At 41.5% G+C, this 23,742-nt stretch overlaps 1 protein-coding gene across 1 annotated transcript; it reads left to right on the forward strand.

The window, feature by feature from the left end:
- Positions 1-6,163: 6,163 nt before the first annotated feature.
- Positions 6,164-15,224, forward strand: LOC110523493 (uncharacterized). The gene is made up of 6 exons (XM_021602232.3): positions 6,164-6,471; positions 11,223-11,377; positions 11,556-11,608; positions 12,312-12,409; positions 12,619-12,787; positions 12,944-15,224. Exons 2-6 carry the CDS (start codon positions 11,233-11,235, stop codon positions 14,360-14,362), a joined length of 1,884 nt encoding a protein of 627 aa, XP_021457907.1. The 5' UTR covers positions 6,164-6,471; positions 11,223-11,232; the 3' UTR covers positions 14,363-15,224.
- The last annotated feature ends 8,518 nt before the right edge of the window (positions 15,225-23,742 follow it).

Below are 23,742 nucleotides of genomic sequence, written 5' to 3' on the forward strand. Positions count from 1 at the left end.
TCAGAAAGTATTCAGTCCCCTTTACTTTTCCCACATTTTGTTACGTTACAGCCTTATTATAAAATTGGTTAAATGTTGTTTTTTCCCCTCATCAATATACACACAATAACCCATAATGACAAAGCAAAGAAAGGTTTTAGGACATTTACCTACGTTTTCAGACCCTTTACTAAGTACTTTGTTGAACCACCTTTGGCAACGATTATAGCCTCGAGTCTTCTTGAGTGTGGCACACCTGTATTTGGGGGTTTCTCCCATTCTTCTCTGCAGATCCTCTCAAGCTCTGTCAGGTTGGATGGGGAGCGTAGCTGCACAGCTATTTTCAGGTCTCTCCAGAGATGTTTGATCGGGTTCAAGTCGGGGCTCTGTCTGGGCCACTCAAGGAAATTCAGAGACTTGGTCCAAAGCCACACCTGCGTTGTATTGGCAGTGTCCTTCCTGTTGGAAGGTGAACCTTTGACCCCAGTCTGAGGCCCTAAGCGCTCTGGAGCAGGTTTTCATCAAGAATCTCGCTGTACTTTGCTCTGTTAATCTGTCCCTCGATCCTGACTAGTCTCACAGTCCCTACCACTGAAAAACATCCCACAGCATGATGCTGCCACCACCATGCTTCCCCGTAGGTATGGTATTGGCCAGGTGATGAGCAGTGCCTGGTTTCCTCCAGATGGGAAGCTTGGCATTCAGGCCAAAGTTCAATCTAGATTTCATCAGACCAGAGAATCCTGTTTCTCATGGTCTGAGAATGCTTTAGGTGCCTTTTGGCAAACTCCAAGTGGGCTGTCATGTACCTTTTACTGAGGAGTGGCTTCCGTCTGGCCACACTACCATAAAGGCCTGATTGGTGGAGTGCTGCAGAGATGGCTGTCCTTTTGGATGGTTCTTCCATCTCCACAGAGGAACTCTGGAGCTCTGTCAGTGTGACCATTGGGTTTTTGATCACCTCGCTGACCAAGGCCCTTCTCCCCGATTTCTCAGTTTGGCCGGGCGGCCAGCTCTACAAAAAGGTGGTTTCAAACTTGGTGGGTTCAAACTTCTTCCATTTGAGACTGATGGAGGCCACTGTGTTCTTAGGGACCTTAAATGCTGCATACATTTTTGGGCACCCTTCCCCAGATCTGTGCCTCGACACAATCTTGTCTCAGAGCTCTATGGACAATTCCTTTGACCTCATGGCTTGGTTTTTGCTCTTGGTTTTTGCTCTGACATGCACTGTCAACTGTGGGACCCTATGTGGGACCTTATGTTGACAAGACTGTAACTACAAATTGGATACCACGAAATTGGGAGAAAAAGGGGTAAAACTATTTTTTTATAAAAAGATAGACAGCTCTGTGCCTTTCCAAATCATGTCCAAACAATTGATTTTAGCACAGGTGGACTCCAAACAAGTTGTAGAGACATCTCAAGGATGATCAATGGAAGCAGGATGCACCTGAGCTCAATTTCAAGTCTCATATCAAAGGGTCTGAATACTTATGTAAATAAGGTTTTTATGTTTTTTATTTTTTATAACATTTCTTAAAATCAGTTTTTGCTTTGTCATTTTTGGGTATTGTGTGTAAATTGATGAGGACCCAGTCTAAGGTCCTGGGTGCTCTTGAGCAGATTTTCATCATGGATCTCTCTGGCGCCGGAGAAGATGGAAGATTTTTTACGTGCCACCAACCGATTGTGTTTTTTTGTTCACTTAATGGAGTTCTTTGTAACTTATTTTTTCTTATTTTGTACATGATGTTGCTGTTATCGTCTCTTGTGACCGAAAATAACTTCTAGACATCAGGACTGCGATTACTCACAACGGACTAGCAGAATCCTCTTTTTCCTTTCACGACTCTCACGAGCCCGACGCGAGGGATACGCTTGCTTCCTCGGCAAACTGCCTTCTGAGAATCCGTAGGTGATCAAATAAACCCCCACTTCCCTCCATTCTACTAGCAAACGTGCAATCTTTGGACAATAAAATGTACGAGTCTGGACCACCAATACTACACACACAGAGACGTATACAAAGCTCTCTCTCGCCGTCCATTTGGCAAATCTGACCATAATTCTTTCCTCCTGATTCCTGCTTACAAGCAAAAATTAAAGCAGGAAGCACCAGTGACTTGATCAAAAAAAGTGGTCAGAGGAAGCAGGTGCTAAGCTACACAAATGTTTTGCTTGCACAGACTGGAATATGTTCCGGGATTCCTCCGATGGCATTGAGGAGTACACCACATCAGTCACTGGCTTCATCAATAAGTGCATTGATGACGTCGTCCCCACAGTGACCGTACGTAGATACCCCAACCAGAAGCCACACTGAGCTAAACCATCAAACAGGCAAGGCGTCAATACAGGACTAAGATCGAATTGTACTACACTGCTTCTGACGCTCGTTGAATGTAACAGGGCCTGCAAACCATTACAGACTACAAGGGAAAGCACAGCTAAGAGCTGCCAAGTGATACAAGCCTACCAGATGAGCTAAACTACTTCTATGCTCGCTTCGAGGAAAATAACACTGAAACATGCATGAGAGCACCAGCTGATATGGAAGACAGTGTGATCACACACTCCGCAGGCGATGTAAGACCTTTAAACAGGTCAACATTCACAAGCCCACAGGGCCAGACGGATTACCAGGACGTGTACTGTGTGCATGCACTGACCAATTGGCAAGTGTCTTCACTGACATTTTCAACCTCTCCCTGTCCGAGTCTGTAATACCAACATGTTTTAAGCAGACCACCATAGTCCCTGTGCCGAAGAACAATAAGGTAACCTGCCTAAACGACTACCTGTAGCACTCACGTCTGTAGCCATGAAGTGCTTTGAAAGGCTGGTCATTGCTTACATCAACACCATTATCCCAGAAACCCTAGACTCACTCCAATTTGCATACCGCCCCAACAGATCCACAGATGATGCAATCTCTATTGCACTCCACATTGCCCTTTCCCACATGGACAAAAGGAACACCTATGTGAGAATGCTATTCACTGACTACAGCTCAGCGTTTAACACCATAGTGCCCTCCAAGCTCATCAATAAGCTAAGGAGCCTGGGACTAAACACCTCCCTCTACAACTGGAAGGTCTGCCCCCAGGTGGTAAAGGTAGGTAACAATACATCCGCTACGCTGATCCTCAACACAGGGGCTCTTCAGGGGTGTGTGCTCAGTCCCCTCCTGTACTCCCTGTTCACTCATGACTGCACGGCCAGACACCATCATTCAATTTGCCGATGACACAACAGTGGTAGGCCTGATCACCGACAATGACGAGACAGCCTGTAGGGAGGAGGTCAGAGACCTGGCAGTGTGGTGCCAGGATAACAACCTCTCCCTCAACGTGATCAAGACAAAGGAAATTAATGTGGACTACAGGAAAAAGAGGACCGAGCACGCCCCCATTCTCATCGACGGGGCTGCAGTGGAGCAGGTTGAGAGCTTCAAGTTCCTTGGTGTCGACAAACTAACATGGTCCAAGCACCAACAAACTAACATGGTCCAAGTTAACTAACAAACTAACATGGTCCAAGCACACCAAGACAGTCGTGAAGAGGGCACGACAAAACCTATTCCCCCTCAGGAGACTGAAAAGATTTGTCATGGGTCCTCAGATCCTTAAAAGGTCCTACAGCTGCACCATCGAGAGCATCCTGACTGGTTGCATCACTTCCTGGTATGGCGACTGCAAGGCAGGGTAGTGCGTACAGCCCAGTACATCACTGGGGCCAAGCTTCCTGCCATCCAGTACCTCTATACCAGGCGGTGTCAGAGGAAGGCCCTAAACATTGTCAACGACTCCAGCCACCTTAGTCATAGACTGTTCTCTCTGCTACCACACGGCAAGCGGTACCGGAGCACCAAGTCTAGGTCCAAGAGGTTTATTAACAGCTTCTACCCCCAAGCCATAAGACTCCTGAACATCTAGTGAAATGGCTACCCAGACTTTTTCCAGCCCCCCCCCCCCCCCCCCCCCCCCCCCCCGCCCACCCCGCTCACACCAGTGCTTCTCTCTGTTGTCATCTATGCATAGTCACTTTAAGAACTCTACCTACATGTCCATACTGCCTCAAATAACCGGTGCCCCCTCACATTGACTCTGTATCGGTACCCCCCCTGTATAAATTATTGCTATTGTTATTTCACTTCTGCTCTTTAATTACTTGTTACATTTATCTCTTATTCTTATCTGCATTTTTTGAAACTGCATTGTTGGTTAGGGGCTCGTAAGTAAGCATTTCACTGTTGTATTCGGTGCATGTGACTAATACAATTTTATTTGATTGCTCATCTTTCCCTCGAGCCTGACTAGTATCCAAGTTCCTGCCACTGATAAACATTCCTGTTTTGTATTTAATACATTTTAGAATAAGGCTGTTACGTAACAAAATGTGGAAGGGATCTGAACGATTTCTGAATGCGCCGTATTTAGTTATTAAGAGATCTCTTAATAATCATTCTCAGGATAGCACATTAGTATAGCACATAGGATAGCACATAGTAGTCAGTGACAAATATAAAACCCTGGAAGGGATACCAAATGAATAGTTTCAGATCAATTCTCCAGTACGAGGTACTGCCCAGCCTATTGTTTTATTCTTATAGTGGATATAACGTTCAAGATTGTTTCAAAGTTACAAATTCAACTATTTTCCACAAGGTTTTTCTTTGTTGAAAACTGGTTACAATGATGACTTAATCTTGTGGTGGAAATTTCACCCTCAAAACAACAGTTTCGGTTGATGACTTTTTTCAAATCCAGTGTATTTTCCATGTAGATTCCACATCATAATACTTTGACAAATTACGTTGAAACAATGTTTATTCAACCAGTTTGTGCCCAGTGGGTTGTTTCTATGGGCATAAGGCCACATACACTGTATATACAAAATAATGTGGACACCACTTCAAATTAGTGAATTCGGCTATTTCAGCCACACACAGCCTTGCAATCTCCATAGACAAACATTGGCATTAGAACGGCCTTACTGAGGAGCTCAGTGACTTTCAACGTGGCACCTTTCCAACAAGTCAGTTCGTCAAATTTCTGCCCTGCTAGATCTGCCCCAGTCAACTGTAAGTTCAGTTATTGGAAGTGGAAATGTCTAGGAGCAACAACGGCTCAGCCACAAAGTGGTAGGCCACACAAGCTCACAGAACAGGACCGCTGAGTGTCTGTCCTCGGTTGCAACACTCACTATCAAGTTCCAAACTGCCTCTGGAAGCAACGTCAGCACAAGAATTGTTCGTCGGATGGAGTGGTGTAAAGCTTGCCGCTGTTGGACTCTGGAGCAGTGGTAACGCGTACTCTGGAGTGATGAATCACCCTTCACCATCTAGCAGTTCGACGGATGAATCTGGGTTTGGCAGATGCCAGGAGAACGCCACCTGCCCCAATGCATAGTGCCAACTGTAAAATTTGGTGGAGGAGGACAATGGTCTGGAGCTGGTTTACATGGTTCGGGCTAGGCTCCTTAGTACCAATGAAGGGAAATCTTAATGCTAGAGCATACAATGACATTCTAGACGATTCTGTGCTTCCAACTTTGTGGCAACAGTTTGGGGAAGGCCCTTTTCTCTTTCAGCATGCCAATTTCCCCATGCACATAGCAAGGTCTATACAGAAATGTTTTGTCGAGATCGGTGTGGAATAACTTGACTGGCCTGCACAGAGCCCTTACCTCAACCTCATTTGAACACTTGTGGGATTCATTGGATCGCCGACTGCAAGCCAGGACTAATTGCCCAACATCAGTGCCCAACCTCACTAATGCTCTTGTGGTTGAATGAAAGCAAGACCCCGCAGCGATGTTCCACCATCTAGTGGAAAGCCTTTCCAGAAGAGTGGAGGCTGTTATAGAAGCAAAGGGGGTACCGCCTCCATATTAATGCCCATGATTTTGGAATGAAATGGTTAGACGAGCAGGTGTCCACATACTTTTGGTCATGTAGTGTACTTCCCTCAAAGATGTTTACATTCCACAAATTATCAATGTACGCATCAACACACGAGACAGGCATTGACAAAAAATTATTATTGACAACAAGTAAAAGTATGCATGAGTGAATGTCTGTTGTTACCAATAACGAACAAAATTATTTCTATATTCTGGCTAATTATGTGGACTATTCTGATGCCACGCCTTTGGCACGCTGCCACGAGCAGGTTGGACTGGTCCGACTTCCATCTCCCAGCAGGAAGCACTCTGGGTATAAACCTCCCTGAGAGCGTTGGACCTAAATGTTATTCAGGTGCCATAACAGGTGTGTTTTAGTATTTATGTGTGACAGGGAGAGGTGACAATACTGTCTTGACTGTGGAAAGCGGGAGGAGACATACAGAGACAGGAGCTGAGTCTGTATTGTAGCTACCTCTCTGGAGATATAAACTCTGATCTATAGAGCCTGTGGATTCGTTGTAGCCTGGTGCAGAGGCCTGAAACTGAGACCCATCCATCTCCATTCTGTCTCTGAAATCACAGGTGAGCAGCACCACTAAATACTTGTGTTACTTTCTTACGGCTTGGTTGATGGTTCTGATATCATCTTGGTTTCTTCCCAATCCACAAGTCTTTATAGGTGAGAGGAGGCACTGATGTGGTTAAATCTTGGAGCCACTAATACTACTCTTGGTACTGATGGTATTTCCAAACCACTGTATATGCCATATTGTTGTCTGATTCAGAGTCAAATTTCTATTAAATGTCATACAATTATTCAATACAGGGGATAAAAAGGGTATGGAATTCAATTGAGATTTGACATTTTTTTCCTTTAAAGTTTGAAGTTGTTATTGTCACGTACACTTGTACATCCTTTCTTGCTTGCTCTTTCCCAACAATGCAGTAGTACATATTAGTAGTATTATACTTTTTTTAAATAAAAATGTCCAGTGGACCAAAAACACACTAGAAAAAATGTATAATAAAAACATAATGAACTAAGTAAGCTATATACAGGGACCATTCCAGGGTCAGTGCCCATGTATAGGGGTAAGGTGACAAGGCATCAGGATATATTATAAACAGAGTAGCAGCAGTCTATTTGATGATTGTGTGTACATGTGTAGAATCAGTATGAATGTGTTTGTGTTATGTGTGTGTGAGCAAATTAAGTATGTGTGTGTGTGCATGCGTGCATGAGTGTGTCAGTGTGAGTGTGTGTGAGTGAGTGTGTAGAGTGTGCATAAAGTCAGTGCAAAGATACCAATAAAATAGAAGGGTCAATGCATACAGTCCATGTAGCCATTTTGCTATCTATTTAGCAGTCTAATGGTTTGGGAATAGAAGCTGTTCAGGAGCCTGTTGGTGTCAGATTTGATGCTCTGCCATGTTATTGATAGCGGGGCAGTTGTCATACCAAGCAGTGATGCAGCCAGCATCACTGCTTGGTATGGAAACTGCACAGCCATCAATCACATGGCCCTATAGAGGGTGGTGCGGGCAGCCCAGTACATCACTGGGGCAGAGCTATATAACTTTTTGAGGATTTGAGGGCCCATGCAAAATCTTTTCAACCTCTACAACAACCCTGTCAATGTGGATGGGGGCGTGCTCATCCCTCTTTCTCCAGCAGTCCACGATCATCTCCTTGGTCTTACAGACGTTGAGGGAGAGGTTGTTGTCCTGGCACCACACTGCCAGGTTACTGACCTCCTCCATGTGGACTGTCTCATTGTTGCCACTGTTGTGGCATCAACAAACTTGATGATGGTGTGTAGTCGTGCGTGGCCACGCAGTCGTGGGTGAACAGTGAGTACAGGAGGGGACTAAGCCCGTCAGGAAGTCCAGGATCCAGTTGCAGAGGGAGGTGTTCTGTCCCAGGTTCCCAAGCTTGGTGAAAGGTTTTTAAATAAAGTGGTGAATTGCTGTGATTTCACATTTCACACTGAATTGCCCAAAGCTATGTTAGTTGTCTTGGAAATTCCAGACCTAGGGGAACAGCAATGCGCAAAAGAACAGTGTACGCTGGAACACTGTTAACATTGTGGGAGGCAAGCCGTCTGCTTAGGGAGACCACTATTCAGGGCCGGCTCCAGGCATAAGCGGTTGCTTTGGGTCCCTGGCCACTAGGGGGCCCACGATCAACAAACTTTATTTAATGTATGTATTAATGTAGGAACTCAGTCGGGCGGGGTCTCAATTAACTGTTGAGAGTTAGTATAGTAGAATACACAAGGTGCAATTATAAAATGTGGTGGTACATCAGCAGTTTTTCTGTTGTTATATCAGTTACTGACAGTCACTCAATTAGCCATGTCAGTGGAAATGCTTGGATTGGTAAGTTTGTCTAGCTATCTAAAATTGTAGCAACCTTGGCCAAATACCGACAGGGCACCACCAGGGGGCCCACATTGATTTTGTTATTCCCTCTCATTCATTCATCGTTAACATGGCATAAGGATTGGCAAAATATGTAGAATTGCAGGAAATTAGCTTTAAAACTACAAAAATGCATCTCCAACCCATGGCAAAATGGGTAGAATTGCAGGAAATTAGCTGCAAAACTGCAAGAAAATGTTCCATGCCCCATGGCAAAATGAGTAGAATTGCATAACATTTCTTATAAAATGGATAAACTTCTCTCCGACCCATGGCAAAATGTGTAGAATTGCAGAAAGCTTGCTTTAAAACTTAAAATGGATAAGAAATTACAAACTGAAATATAACATTTACATAAGTATTCAGACCCTTTACTCAGTACTTTGTTGAAGCACCTTTGGCAGCGATTACAGCCTCGACTCTTCTTGGGTATGACGCTACAAGAGTTTCTCCCATTCTTCTCTGCAGATCCTTTCAAGCTCTGTCAGGTTGGATGGGGAGCGTAGCTGCACAGCTATTTTCAGGTCTCTCTCTCTCGAGATGTTCAATCGGGTTCAGGCTCTGGCTGGGCCACTCAAAGATATTCAAAGGTGTTTTTGACTTGTCCCGAAGCCACTCCTGCATTATTTGGCTGTGTGCTTAGGGTCGTTGTCACCTTCCAACAGGACCCAGTCTAAGGTCCTGAGTGCTTTGGAGCAGGTTTTCATTATGTATCTCTCTGTACTTTGCTCATCTTGTTCATCTTTCCCTTGAGCCTGACCAGTCTCCCAGTCCCTGCCACTGAAAAACATTTCCACTGCATTATGCTGCCACACCCATGCTTTACCGTAGGGATGGTGCCAGGTTTCTTTTGTTCGTGACGCTTGGCATTCAGATCAGAGCATCTTGTTTCTCATGGTCTGAGAGTCCTTTAGCTACCTTTTGGTAAACTCCATGCGGGCTGTCATGTGCCTTTTACTGAGGGGTGGCTTCTGTCTGGCCACTCTACTATGAAGGTCTGATTGGTGGAGTGATGCAGAGATGGTTGTCCTTCTGGAAGTTTCTCCCATCTCCACAGAGGAACTCTGGTTCTTGGTCAACTCCCTGACCAAACCCCTTCTCCCCCGATTGCTCAGTTTGGCCAGGCGCCCAGCTCTAGAAAGAGTCTTGGTTGTTCCAAACTTTATCCATTTAAGAGTGATGGAGGCCTCTGTGTTCTTAGGGACCTTCAATGCTGCAGAAATGTTTTGGTACCATTCCCCCAGATCTGTGCCTCGACACAATACTGTCTCAGAGCTCTTAGGACAATTCCTTCAACCTCATGGCTTGATCACCTGTGGGACCTTATATAGACAGGTGTGTGCCTTTCCGAATGTCCAATCAATTAAATTTACCACAGGTGGACTCCAATAAAGTTATTGAAACATCTCAAGGATGATCAATGGAAACAGGATGCACCTGAGCTCCATTTTTTGAGTCTCATAACAAAGGGTATTTATTTTTATATATATGAATTTGCAAACATTTCTAAAAACCTGTTTTTGCTTTGTCATTATGGGGTATTGTGTGTAGATTGATGCGGGGAAAAAAACAATTTTATGAATTTTAGAATAATGCTGTAACGTAACAAAAATGTGGAAAAAGTTGAGAGGTTTGAATACTTTCCAAATGCGCTGTATGTCAACACACAGGCGATTGTGTCAGTCTAGATGCTTACTCTCTACCTGGGTGCCTCGGAAACCAATTGCCGTATTCAGCAACACAGGGTGAAACTGAAAAATCTGTCATAATTAACTTAACTTTGCAAGAGACACTGAAAACAGTTTCACAGTGTGATGAAATGGGACATATTTTCATACTTTGTGTACTGCCTCTTTGGTGGTTGATCTTTAAGGTCCCTTTGCATAAACTTTGTGAATTAAACGTTCATGAAATAATAAAACAAACTAAATGTTTAAACATTTAATTCACATATATAAGAAGTAGACAATGAAAGAGGACCTTTATCAGAATCTATAAAACAGACATATCTCTCATAGAGATTTATAGTAGATTCTGTAGAGTCTGGATCAGCACATGAAAAACATGACAGATACAAGAGATACAATACATTGTGCAGAATCTGTATCTCAATGAAATGTTGTGTAATAAAGTGGCACACAGATGTGAGAGCGTGCCATATTCTGTCTCTGACTCTCCTCCACTCTCCAATCTCATAGCTCGGCAGGGCACATATGTCATTTATCCAATGATTATTTATCCTTTTTAGAAGGGTGAAATGTTACACAACATTCAGATGAAAAAGTATTGTGTATAACATGATTATCCATTTAGCAGAATATGAGATAATGTTGGGTTTTTATGTTGCATTTCTATCTGTAATGTTGTGAATGCATCACCTCACTGAATGCAGCCCTAGTATATGATTGATCTGTCCTCTCCAATAGGACACAAAACAGAACAGTTTGCCAGTTGTGACAGCCTGGGTGTTGACAGGGACAAACACATGGTTGAGTTTGATCAGTAGGCATGTTTAACCGTGATCAGTCACACATTGCGTTGAGAACAGGGTTGTGGTGATATTTAGTTATCAGTTCTATTTTGGAACACGGTTACTGTACATCAACTGTTGGCAATTGAAGGCGGGTTGAAATGTGTACAGTAGTCAGTGGTTTTATTTGTCGGTTCATCAGTCAAACTCATTGTTTGATTTGTAGGGAAGCCTCAGTCAAATTGTTGAATGTGCATTGTAAATACTGTACAGTATGTTGCAAATGTGTGAGAGATTATTGCGGAAAACACTGTTAGGCTACTATGCCTTTTTTAAACTATGAATGTCAACGATGAATGAACCACATGATGCTGTCGTCTTCTTCAGTATGTTGTGTAAACATTGCGGTAATGTTGTGTGTGTATTGTGTGTTTGTTCTCAGGCAGAAGAAAATGGCCCATGGAAAGAACCAGGATGAGAGACCCTCAGAACAGGGTGAAGAGATGGGAGAGGAGACCTTCCTCAAAGACCTCTATCTGTACATGAAGAAGAGAAATACACCCATAGAGAAAATACCACACCTGGGCTTCAAACAGAGTGAGTATACTGTACTGCAGAAAAAAATGCACACACACACACACACACACACACACACACACACACACACAGGCAAGCATGCACACACATACAGTGCTAGCACGCGCATACACAGTAATTGTTGAGATCTCTCAGACTGGATGTACAGCTGATATTTTGTTTGTTTCTATATTTCTAGTCGGTCTGTTCATGATGTACAAGACTGTGAAAAGCTTGGGTGGCTACCACCAGGTAAAATAACAGTAACATTTCTAATATTTATTATGTTTAAGTGGGATGTTTTTGTGCACTCTTGGTTTCTGATTAAAATAGGTGTGAACAATTCATATTTCAAGTCAAATCACAGATTCAACAGAAAATCATGTTAATTTGTATGTAAAGTAAACTATCCTCCTGTCACTTAAATAGCACCCACAGCCTTATGTCTGAGCAGGAAATATAATAAATATTTATTTAGTAAACCATTTGTGTTTGTGTCAAAGATCCATTTCTTTCTCACGGAAGTTACTGCTTTTATTTGCTTAAAGAAACAGTCTCAAATGACTGTAGCAGTGGCAGGGAGACATTACTAGTGTCATATGATACAGATAGGCAGTATGATTTATAGCACTTTGGTAGCTGCTACATTGACAGGCTGCTAGACTGGCATTCCTATCAAGGTTTTGATGCAACATGATCTCTCCTTGACAAGTTTGGAGGGATAAGAGTCAAACCACTCTTTATCAAGAGATACAACAACAACTATTAATGATATTGACTAGAGAAAGAAGTGTATTATTAAACTAGTCGATAATACATCTGTGCATGTGGTTAGATGGTTTATTATACCTGTTAGGATGTTGTTAAAACTTGTAATGTATGGCATCACATTTCATGTATGTCTATGTTACATACAGAATACAATGGTGTTAAAATAATCCTGAATCTTTCCCAGGTGACGGCCCAGCAGATGTGGAAGCAAGTATACAACACCCTGGGAGGAAACCCCAGAAGTACCAGTGCAGCCACCTGCACCCGTAGACACTACGAGAAGTAAGTCAGAGCAAACTTATTATACAAGTGTGTCTGTGTTCGCGTGTGTGCTGGAGTGTTTGTCTGCATATACCTGTGTAATTGCGCATAACGGTGGATGCTTGCATATCTTTGCATGACTTTGACACAGATAATGCAAGTATGTTAAGTGTACGTGTGGTTTGTGTAAATCGGTTCAGCATCTATAAATGTTCTTCATGTTTCCTTAGGCTGCTTCTGCCGTATGAGTGTCATGTAAGAGGAGAAGACTACATGGAGGTACTGCCACAATGCCAGCAGAAGCGTTTACATTACAGTAGGCTCAGTGAGCAGGACGAGTGCCCCAGGACAGCCAAGCGTAGCATGACGTGCGGAGCTCTACAGACATCCCTGCACCAGGTACTGTACACTAACAAGCAAACATACACACACACACACGCACACTAGCATGTACGCACACACAGTGACAAGCACTAATACACCGATGAAGACACAAAGACACATGCACACACATTTAAATGAATTGACTAACTCATTGTTGTTCTGTTCTCTCAGAAGCCCCATAACTATCTGACAGACTCCAGAGTGAGGATCATCCCTATGCCTGTGCACTACAGTCAGTACTACCACCACCCTGTCCACCCCGTCCACCCAGATCTGCTCCCCTATGTCCACCCACCTCTGACCCCCAGCAGCCTCCCCTCCCCTCAAGGACAGACAGAGAGGGCCAAGCAGCCTCTGGAGCGCCTACGCTTCCTGGCCAACCAGTACAAGGACTCCTCAGGCTGGACTGAGCCACTCAACCTCAGTCACAAGAAGGCTGGTCAGGAGTCAGGCGCTCACCCTGCTTCATCCTTCGCCCCTCCTCCTTCCAACATCTCCCCAAGATTCTTGAATACGGTCTCACCTCTGCACCCCGCCAAGGGGCTGGTTAAAGATGAGGGCAGTGAGACGCCGGAGGGAGAGGTTCCCCAGGGGAAAACCCACCTCTACCCCTTAGCGACCAGAGACGACTACTCCCGCAGCCCGACCTCAGCCTCCAGCCCAGGCATGAAGAAAGAGTCCCCCGTCCCCTCTCCGCTGCAGAGTTGCAGGGATAGTGCCCCCTCCATGATTCACGTCCCCAAACTCCAGAAGAGGGAGTACCCAGATTGGCCCAGGGGGGAGTGGAGAGGGGAAAGCCCCAAGCATAGTCCAGGGCCTCTCAATTGTAGTCACGCTCTGCGCAGTACCCCCAGAGGGACAGAGGGAAGGATGGAGATCCAGATCCCGCTGGCGATGCTCCATGACTGGGTAAAAGGAGTTCTGCTGTGTGGGCCTGCTGGCACCCGGCCTGGGGATCTATCGCTGCAGGATCCAACCAGGGGTCAGACCCCAGGCTCAGAGCCCAGGGAGAGGGAAAGGGCACAGGCCTGGTCTGACACCTCTCCCACCATTGCTACACATGCTGACCAGGTCTTCCACAACCATCACAAAGACCAGGACAGGGGTTCTGGGGATCTGAGAGAGAGGAGTCTGGAGAGGCACAGGAACCTGCCTAGGCCCACCACCACCACCTCCCCTAGTACCAGTCAAAGCCGCCCCATGGCGCCCTACCAGTTCTCCAGCTACGAGCCTCGGCCATCAGGGAGCATCGTCCGTAACCCGGACAGCTGGAAATTGGATCCCCGGGAGGACAGCTGGAAATTGGATCACCGGGAGGACACAAGGAGGCCCTACCACCCAAAACTAATGTACCCCCAGGATCTATGGGATAGAGCCCAGCCAATTCCCTTAAATATCCACCCCAGCAGCCAGGCTCTGGAGCAGGATAGTGTACGCCACACATCCCCGGGCTATTGTCCAGGCACATCACTGGGAAGGGTGGAGAACCCGTATATGGCGCTGATGGTGAACCCCTCATTTCCCTCTCTGGTGCCACTGACACCTGAGGAGTTAATGAAGTTAAAGAGGCTCATCTCAAGCTCCTCATGAATAGAATGGAACAGCAGGACAACAACCTGCTAATTAATATAAAATATGATGCACTCAATGTTGACATTGGACACTTAAAAAGCCCTCATTACTGTTCAAAATCAAGAGACAATGTAGCACTACTGTTGACTAACTTTTTTAAGTACTTCAGAATATGAATTTAGTCCTTTAATCTTCTGTATTTTTATCATTTGAAGCTTGCTAACAATGTATTGTGCACTGGAGTGCAATTTTTTTTTTGCCCTTCATCTCAGCGGTTTGTTTTGAACATGAAGTAGCATCGAGAAAAAAAAAAATGTAGCCTGATAATGACAGTAAAAAAGCTTGAAACTAATTACAAAAGTGTACTACCCAGACAGCAAAGGGACATTCTATTGAGTTCTTACTTGTAATTTTGTTGAGATTTGTGATTTGTACATTTTTTTTAAAGAATTGTTGAGAGTTGTTGTTATGCCAGTCATTCTTGTTGTTATGCCACAAATTCTTATTTACAATGACAGCCTAGGAACAGTAGGTTAACTGCCTTGTTCAGGGGCAGAACAACAGATTTTTAACTTGTCAGCTCAGTGATTCGATCTTGCAACCTTTTTGTTACTAGTCCAACGCTCTAACCACAAGGATACCTGCTGTTTTTGAGGAGAAACAATTATATAAAATATAAAAGTTACACTTTATTCTGAATTTGTGAATGTTTTTATATATATATATATATATATATATATATATATATATATATATATATATATATATATATATATCATATCTTCTTCCTATTCTTATTTTACCATGAGTAATGTTGGATTATTTTAATCCTTTTCAAGTTTACACATTTTTGACACAATAAACATTCAGATGTTTTATCGAATGACTCCAGAATTGTCTATCATTTCCTCCTAATATTTACTTACAGTTGAAGTCAAAAGTTTACATACATCTTAGCCAAATACATTTAAACCCATTTTTTCACAATTCCTGACATTTAATCCTAGTAAAAATTCCCTGTCTTGGGTCAGTGAGGGTCACCACTTTATTTTAAGAATGTGAAATGTCAGAATAATACTAGAGAGAATGATTTATTTCAGTTTTCCTTTTTTTCATCACATTCCCAGTGGGTCAGAAGTTTACATTCACTCAATTAGTATTTGGTAGCACTGCCTTTACATTGTTTAACTTGGGTCAAACGTTTTTGGTAGCCTTCCACAAGCTTCCCACAATAAGATGGGTGAATTTTGGCCCATTCCTCCTGACAGAGCTTTTTCTGTTCTGCCCACAAATATTTTATGGGATTGAGGTCAGGGCTTTGTGATGGCCACTCCAAAGCCTTGACTTTGTTGTCCTTAAATCATTTTGCCACAACATTGGAAGTATGCTTGTGATCATTTTCCATTTGGAAGACCCATTTGCAACCAAGCTTTAACTTCCTGACTGATGTCTTGAGATGTTGCTTCAATATATCCACATACTTTTCCTGCCTCATGATGCCATCTATTTTGTGAAGTGCACCAGTCCCTCCTGCAGCAAAGCACCCCAACATGATGCTGCCATCCCTGTGCTTCACTGTTGGGATGGTGTTCTTCGGCTTGCAAGCCTCCCCCTTTTTCCTCCAAACATAACAATGGTCATTATGGCCAAATAGTTCAATTTTTTTTCATCAGACCAGAGGATATTTCTCCAAAAAGTATGATCTTTGTCCTCATGTCCAGTTTCAAACCGTAGTCTGGCTTTTATATGGCGGTTTTGGACAGTGGCCTTCCTTGCTGGGCGGCTTTTCAGGTTATGTCAAGATAGGACTCGTTTTACTGTGGATATAGACACTTTTTTACCTGTTTCCTCCAGCATCTTCACAAGGTCCTTTGCTGTTGTTCTGGGATTGATTTGCACTTTTCGCACCAAAGTACGTTCATCTCTAGGAGACAGAATGCATCTCCTTCCTGAGCGGTACGACAGCTGCGTGGTCCCATGGTGTTTATACTTGCATACTATTGTTTGTACAGATAAACGTGGTACCTTCAGGTGTTTGGAAATTGCTCCCAAGGATGAACCAGACTTGTGGTCTACAATTTTTTTTCTGAGGTCTTGGCTGATTTCTTTTGATCTTCCCATGATGTCAAACAAAGAGGCACTGAGTTTGAAGGTAGGCCTTGAAATACATCCACAAGTACACCTCCAATTGACTCAAATGATGTCAATTAGCCTATCAGAAGCAACTAAAGCTATGACATAATTTTGGGGAATTTTCTTAGCTGTTTAAAGGCACAGTCAACTTAGTGTATGTAAACTTCTGACCCACTGGAATTGTGATACCGTGAATTATAAGTTAAATAATCTGTCTGTAAACAATTGTTGTAAAAATGACTTGTGTCATGCATAAAGTAGATGTCCTAACCGACTTGCCAAAACTATAGTTTGTTAACAAGAAATTTGTGGAGTGGTTGAAAAACATGTTTTAATGACTCCAAAATAAGTGTATGTAAACTTCCGACTTCAACTGTAGTATTGTACAAACATGGCATAATCTAACAACTACATCAACTCATTATGCATAGTCAAAACCTTATGCAAAGTGGAACTTCAGAACAATCAGCGAGAATGTATTGCTTGTGGTTGGAACACAAATATGAAATACCAGGAAGTGTCAGCGTGAAACCCGATGCCACCTATATTCCTCAGAAACACGTTGATGTGTGTACTAGAGCACCGTTCTATTGACTTTGGACCGGAGCTTGTTTTGTCAGATGTGTAACTCCACAGAGCTTATTTTACTGGAAATGTATACGTGCACTGCCGACACCCACTGAAGCAATAGCTATCACAGAAGAATAAGCCGTTAACAGGCTGCTATAGCCATAAACACCAGTTATCCCTGACTGAAGAGGGAGAGAATAAAGAAAGAATAGTAAAAAATAAAAATAAAAATAAAAACAAGTCCAAGTTTACTGGTCGGGTACACAGTTTAGCAGATGTTATAGCGGGTGCAGCGAAATGCTTATGTTACTAGCTCCTAACAATGCAGCATAATGTCAAACAAATGTCAAACAAGCATTGCACATTACTTTTAAAGGTAATTCACGCTAGAGCTGAAATCAGCGGCATTTACCGTGAATGCAATCTGCAAGAACTTCAGGAAAATTGCCTTTAAAAATGAACATTGTCGACAGTGCAATGCACTTGTCTACAATCCCAGTCTTTGATTTGATTGCGTGCCTACCTTCCCTGATTGCATGCCTACCCAATGATGCTAATGGTAAGGTGTGGGTGATTTGTGTTGTTCGGGTGAACATTTAGAATGCTTTGCAGACGCTCTCATGCAGAACCAGTTAACTACTGGTGGTTACATAATTTAACAACAACCATAATCCCATCTATCTTGTTTACTGAATTGCTCAACAGTGGCATGTTGTCAAAAGAAAAAATAGTCTCACTGTAAAAATGTTATGTGCACAGTATTTCCAATAACCATAATTATCTGTTCCGAGCTTTGAGAGGAAGGTACAGATAATTATGGTCTATGAAACTCTCAATTGCACCGACTAAACCAAATAAAAGACCTGGTCATAAAAACGTTGACGATACATGTATTAGTTCAAATATGTGGCACTGCAGCATCAACCTGCTACTTCATAAAACGTAGTTACTTTACCAGTCGCACTGGTTAGCGATACCACATGGGGGTTATATTTCAAAAGACGAAAATGTGTCTGTCTATTATGTCTCCCAGCATCTTCAGTAATTGTATACCTGTAACACTGATACTGTACATAAGCATGTACCTGTACACAAAGTCACTGTGCAGATGATCTTACATGCAGGCCTTAGCAAGGCCTGGGTTGGCATTGTAGTGTGAATACAAAGCATTGACTGAATTTACAAGACACACGCACACGCATAAACACACACTTAAGGACTGAGGCACCTGTTATCAATTCACATGAACGTTCAAGTTTCTCCATCAATATGCATTGGTGTAAAAATACCTTAAAGTACAACTTAAGTCGTTTTTTGGGGGATATCTGTACTTTACTATTTATATTTTGGACAACTTTTACTTCACTACATTTTTAAAGAAAATAATGTACTTTTTACTCCATACATTTTCCCTGACCACCAAAAGTACTCATTACATTTTGATTGCTTAGCAGAACTGTCAGAGTCGTGTGTTATAGGTGGCAGGGAAGTCAGGCGCAGGAGAATCAAACTGAGTGTAATGGAGTTATTTAATAACAATGAACAAAACATACTCCAAACACTAAATGTAACAAATAGCAAAAATGGGTACGAGGACCCGACTCGCACCAATACAAAAAGATATACAACACTGAAATACAAACAAAGACATGAGGGGAAACAGAGGGTTAAAAACACAACAGGTAATGAATGGGATTGAAACCAGGTGTGTAGGAAGACAAGACAAAACCAATGGAAAATGAAAAATGGATCAATGATGGCTAGAAGACCGATGACGTCGACCTCCGAGCACCGCCCGAACAAGGAGAGGCTTCGACTTTGGTAGAAGTCGTGACAAGGACAGGGAACTGGTCAAATCCACACAAGGGAACATCCCAGGTCATCCCTACTACCTCTAATCTGGCAGACCCACTCAACAAAAATGCTTTGTTTGTAAATTATGTCTAAGTGTTGTAGTGTGCCCCTGGCTATCTGTAAATTAAATAAACAAGAGCATTGTGCTGTCTGGTTTGCTTAATATAAGGAATTAGAAATTATTTATACTTTTGCTTGGACTTTTGATACTTAAGTATATTTTAGCAATCACATTTACTTTTGATACTTAAGTATATTTAAAACCAAATACTTTTAGACTTTTACTCTAGTAGTATTTTGCTGGGTGACTTTCACTTTTACTTGAGTCGTTTTCTATTAACATAACTTTACTTTTACACAAGTATGAAACGTTTTCCACCACTGTCAATATGTCAACTGACAATGCACACAATTCCAGGTAGATTCTTGGGGATTTTCCAAACCCCAGTTAAACAAGGAAAGACACAGCCACTTGTTGGGTTTGTGTCATCAAATGTTAAAACACCATTAGCAAACAACAGTTCAGGAGTGACAACAATCATGACCGGAAGACATACAATTAAAGGGTTTTCGGTTTGTAATGCTATCCTAAAGTTTAATATACATGCTTCACATTCCAATTATATTCCTTATATTTTCTTATTTTCAAATCCATGTATTCAATGCTTCTGAGAACAATCTTGTAATGCAGATGCACATTTTATAATTACAATTTTAATACCTGTTATGACTGACATTGTGGCCAATGTAAGCTTTACATGCATAGTTGTACACACGCGCACGACTGTTTGGGTGGTGTCAGATTTTTTACTGGCATGAGCACCTTATTACCTCAAGGAAGTATAGGCACATACCATCATCATCATTGCCAGTAAGTCTGACTGAACAACACAGCACACCGGCACCACAGATCTGAACACACTCCTATGGCTGCTTGATGACTGCTTGACAGACATGTTTATAGTCAATTGCATGTCTATCCATATATTAATTATGCTGCATCGATTTCACACATAAAACATTGTGAAAATTCCATCAAATAATGGCAGCCGTGGGAACATTATACATGAAATGAACAGAAGCGATCTGTAACTCTATAATAGCTTAAGGTCAATTATTCATCTAACCAGGCCTCCATGGCCATGACTGACTGCTGCAGGCCCGAAAAACAAATAATGTCTAACCTACTATTGGACTCATTAATTCAGAACATAAAACAACTTTTATATAGTAAAGATTATCCCTATGTCTAGCACAGCAAACACTTTAATAGTTAATGCATATACTGCAGAACAGTGATTGGCATATTTTGTCAGAACATTGACAAAAATTAGGTTCGCAATCAATAACGAAGTTGACACCGTTGACGGAGGTGACAGTTGATGAGTGGCAACGATCATGACCGGAAGACATTCTAATAAAGGGTTTCAGGTTTTTATTGCTATCCTAAAATATGAGATACATTCTTCACATTCCAAATCATATTTCTCATATTTTCTTACATTTCTGTGTCAGAAAACAACAACAGTCTCATTTGAATAGAAAAAAGACTAAAGACTAAAAGTAAGACTAAAAAGTACAAAAATCATACCAACATATTTTTACTTACTTACTTTGTTTTTAGTATTGGCATGCTAGAGAGGCAGGAAAATCACACTTTCTTCATAAGAATATTGCATGCACTCCATGTTTCTACAGAAGGGTAATTCTATAACTATGCAGAGACATTTAAGTTAAGCCCTAGTGGTACCTGACAGCCTCTAAGTTAAGGTTCCCCAACTGCCAGTGATTTTATTTGACCCCCCAAGTTTTCTGAGCAATTAAATTTTTTTATTTTTTTATTGTTGAACATAAAAGATCAAAAACACCAGTAAATCAGCTCCAAGCGATTTAAATGTGGGAAATCTGTTGCAAATTATTCCCACACATAGAGATACAGCATGTGATCATATATAAATGTAAGCAAGGTTTAAAATTATTATTTTGGGGTCAAATATTATATCTGTTTGGGCTTGCAGGTCAATTTGTAGTCTAGAGATTATTCATAATTATTTTTTCCTCCCCCTGACCATAAGGTCAAGAAAACAAATCAGCCCGGGGCTGAATCTAGTTGATGATCCCTGCTCATAGTCCTCCCCTCTTCACCATACTGACCAGCACTTAACCCAAACCCTACCCATTAACACTTTACAATAAGGTTCCATTTGTGACGGGTTTATAAAGGGTTTGTAATTACATGAACTGTTAATTAATATTATTAAATGCATTATAAACCATTAATACATGAGTTAACAAATTGGTCAAAATAGTGCTTACCAAATAGTGAGCCTCTATTTACCCCTTACTATTAATCATTTTTAAATGCACTTAGATATGCATATAATATTGAACCCTTATGTATCATCATGCAACCTTATTTTCAATGGTTAAACAATAGTTATTTTCTCACTTTTGGGTGTGATGCATTGTTGTTCTGTCCCAGGAACAGAAATGGTTGGTTTTCAGTGTCACGCCCTGACCATAGTTTGCTTTGTATGTTTATATGTTTTGTTTGGTCAGGGTGTGATCTGAGTGGGCATTCTACGTTGGATGTCTAGTTTGTATGTTTCTGTGTTTGGCCTGATATGGTTCTCAATCAGAGGCAGGTGTTAGTCGTTGTCTCTGATTGGGAACCATATTTAGGTAGCCTGTTTAGTCATTGTGGGTTGTGGGAGATTGTCTATGTTAGTTGCTTGTGTCAGCACTGTTCTTATAGCTTCACGGTCGTTTTTCGTTTATTGTTTTGTATTCAGTGTTCAGTGCTTTAATTAAAATATCATGAACACATACCACGCTGCATTTTGGTCCGCTTCTTACGACGATCGTGACATTCAGACTATGGTCAACTCCCATGATGTGTCTTGCCCCAAGTTTGAAACCATGATGACGTATAGGTACACTTATCTATTCCAGGAATTAATGCCTCACATGAAGATCTCAAGTCATTATTGGTGTGATTCGCTGAAATTCCCCTGACTGAGATCTGCCCATCTGTGAAACACGCTTGAAATAAAGACGACCTGGAACGTGACCAGAATTTTGTGTTGACACTGACGTGATAGTGCGTCGTGAAGAATCAGGATGGACGTGCCCTCTTGAGTAAAAGTAAATATACCTTAATAGAAAACGATTCAAGTAAAAGTCACCCAGTAAAATACTTACGTATCAGAAGTACATGTAATTGCTAAAATATACTTAGGTATCAAAAGTATAAATCATTTCAAATTGCTTATATTAAGCAATCCAGATAGCACCATTTTCTTGTTTTAAAATATGTACAGATAGTAAAGGGCACACTCCAACAATCAGACATAATAAAATAAAAAAGCAAGTGTGTTTAGTGAGTCTGCCAGAGGCAGTAGGGATGACCAGGGACATTCTCTTGATAAGTGCGTGAATTGGACCATTTCTCTGTCCTGATTAGCATTCAAAATGTAAGGAGTTCTTTTGGGTGTCAATGAAAATATACGGAGGATAAAGTTCATTATTTTCTTTAGGATGTAGTGAAGTAAATGTAAAAGTTGTCAAAAATGTAAATAGTAAAGTACAGATACCACAAAAAATATTTAAGTACTTTACACAGCTGGATGTGGCTATGAGAAGTGTGCAAAGTCCAGACAGAAGAGATTACACAAAAAATAATTCAAAAAAATTCTAAATGAGAGAGGGTAAATTCTCTATGCAATTTGTTTCACTTTTGGATACAGAAGTTCTGCTAGATAATTTAGCACGCTGCTCAGCTAGCTAGCATTAGGTATAACCTAAAACAGATTTTATTCATATAGAAATTCTGCTAGACGATTTAGCGCGAGATAATCTTTGTCATGATATGTTAACTAGCTAAATAGATTAAGTTTGCTGGCTAGTTAGTGTCACTACCGAGCGAACTAGCAAACGTTAGCTTACAGCTAGCTAGCTAACATTGACATGACATAATTTACATGCAATTTGTTTAGCTAGCTTTTTGGATTAGCACACTAGCTAGCTAGTTATCTAACCTTTGTCAGCACATTAGTGGTTACAATTTTAAGGCTAACTTACTAACTAGCTAGCTAACTAGTGCATTAGCAAAACAAATGATAACTAGCTAACCCCTTTAATCAGTGGTAGCTAGCTATTAGCATTAGCAAGTAAAGTTAAACACTAGATAGCTATTATTACCATCATTACTATCATCATCATTACTATTCGTAAGCAGTGAATAACATAACTAGTACGCCTAAATGGTTTAAATCATGAGAATGATTAGTAGAGTTGTGTAGCTAGAGCTTCTATGCAAAAAGTTCATAAATTCCTCTTAAGGTCTCAAACTTCATGACGGAAAAATGCTCAGCAAGAAAGAAACAGATTAAGACACAGAAGGGGACCATGAGACCCTATATATTTAAATAGTTAAATCTGTTGTCAATTTCTATTCTGACTTGTAATGTTGAAAAGGGGATTAAAAAGACACCCCGTTTTCTGAATTAGCTAGGCTACTCACTATACCAATGATAGGCCACAGATTTGAGTCACTGCAATTAAAATTGCTTTACCAATGTATGTTTCTATTAAATAAAATGTTGTTCTTACTATGTATTGCATGTTTGAGGAGATTTATAACGGCATACAATGTTTTCAACTCCTTAATAAATGTCCAGAAAGTTTCCACTTTCTATAGGGGTATTTTTTCAGCAGCTATAAATGTTGGTAACTCATTTGTTAATGGTCAGTGGTTTGCCATTTTTTAATAAAGGTATAATTTTAGCAGTTATACAGGTTGAGAACTCAATTATAAATGTTCATTGGTCTGAAACTTTAAA

The sequence above is a fragment of the Oncorhynchus mykiss genome, chromosome 5 (assembly GCF_057628025.1).
Source record: "Oncorhynchus mykiss isolate SJ-2025 chromosome 5, ASM5762802v1, whole genome shotgun sequence".
NCBI lineage: Eukaryota > Metazoa > Chordata > Actinopteri > Salmoniformes > Salmonidae > Oncorhynchus > Oncorhynchus mykiss.

Excerpts from the sequence above, each read along its gene's own strand:
- LOC110523493 (XM_021602232.3), top strand. The coding sequence starts at position 11,233 with ATGGCCCATGGAAAGAACCAGGATGAGAGACCCTCAGAACAGGGTGAA. Across the intron at positions 12,410-12,618 it reads ACCCGTAGACACTACGAGAA|GCTGCTTCTGCCGTATGAGT; the intron begins GTAAGTCAGAGC and ends ATGTTTCCTTAG. Across the intron at positions 12,788-12,943 it reads TACAGACATCCCTGCACCAG|AAGCCCCATAACTATCTGAC; the intron begins GTACTGTACACT and ends CTGTTCTCTCAG.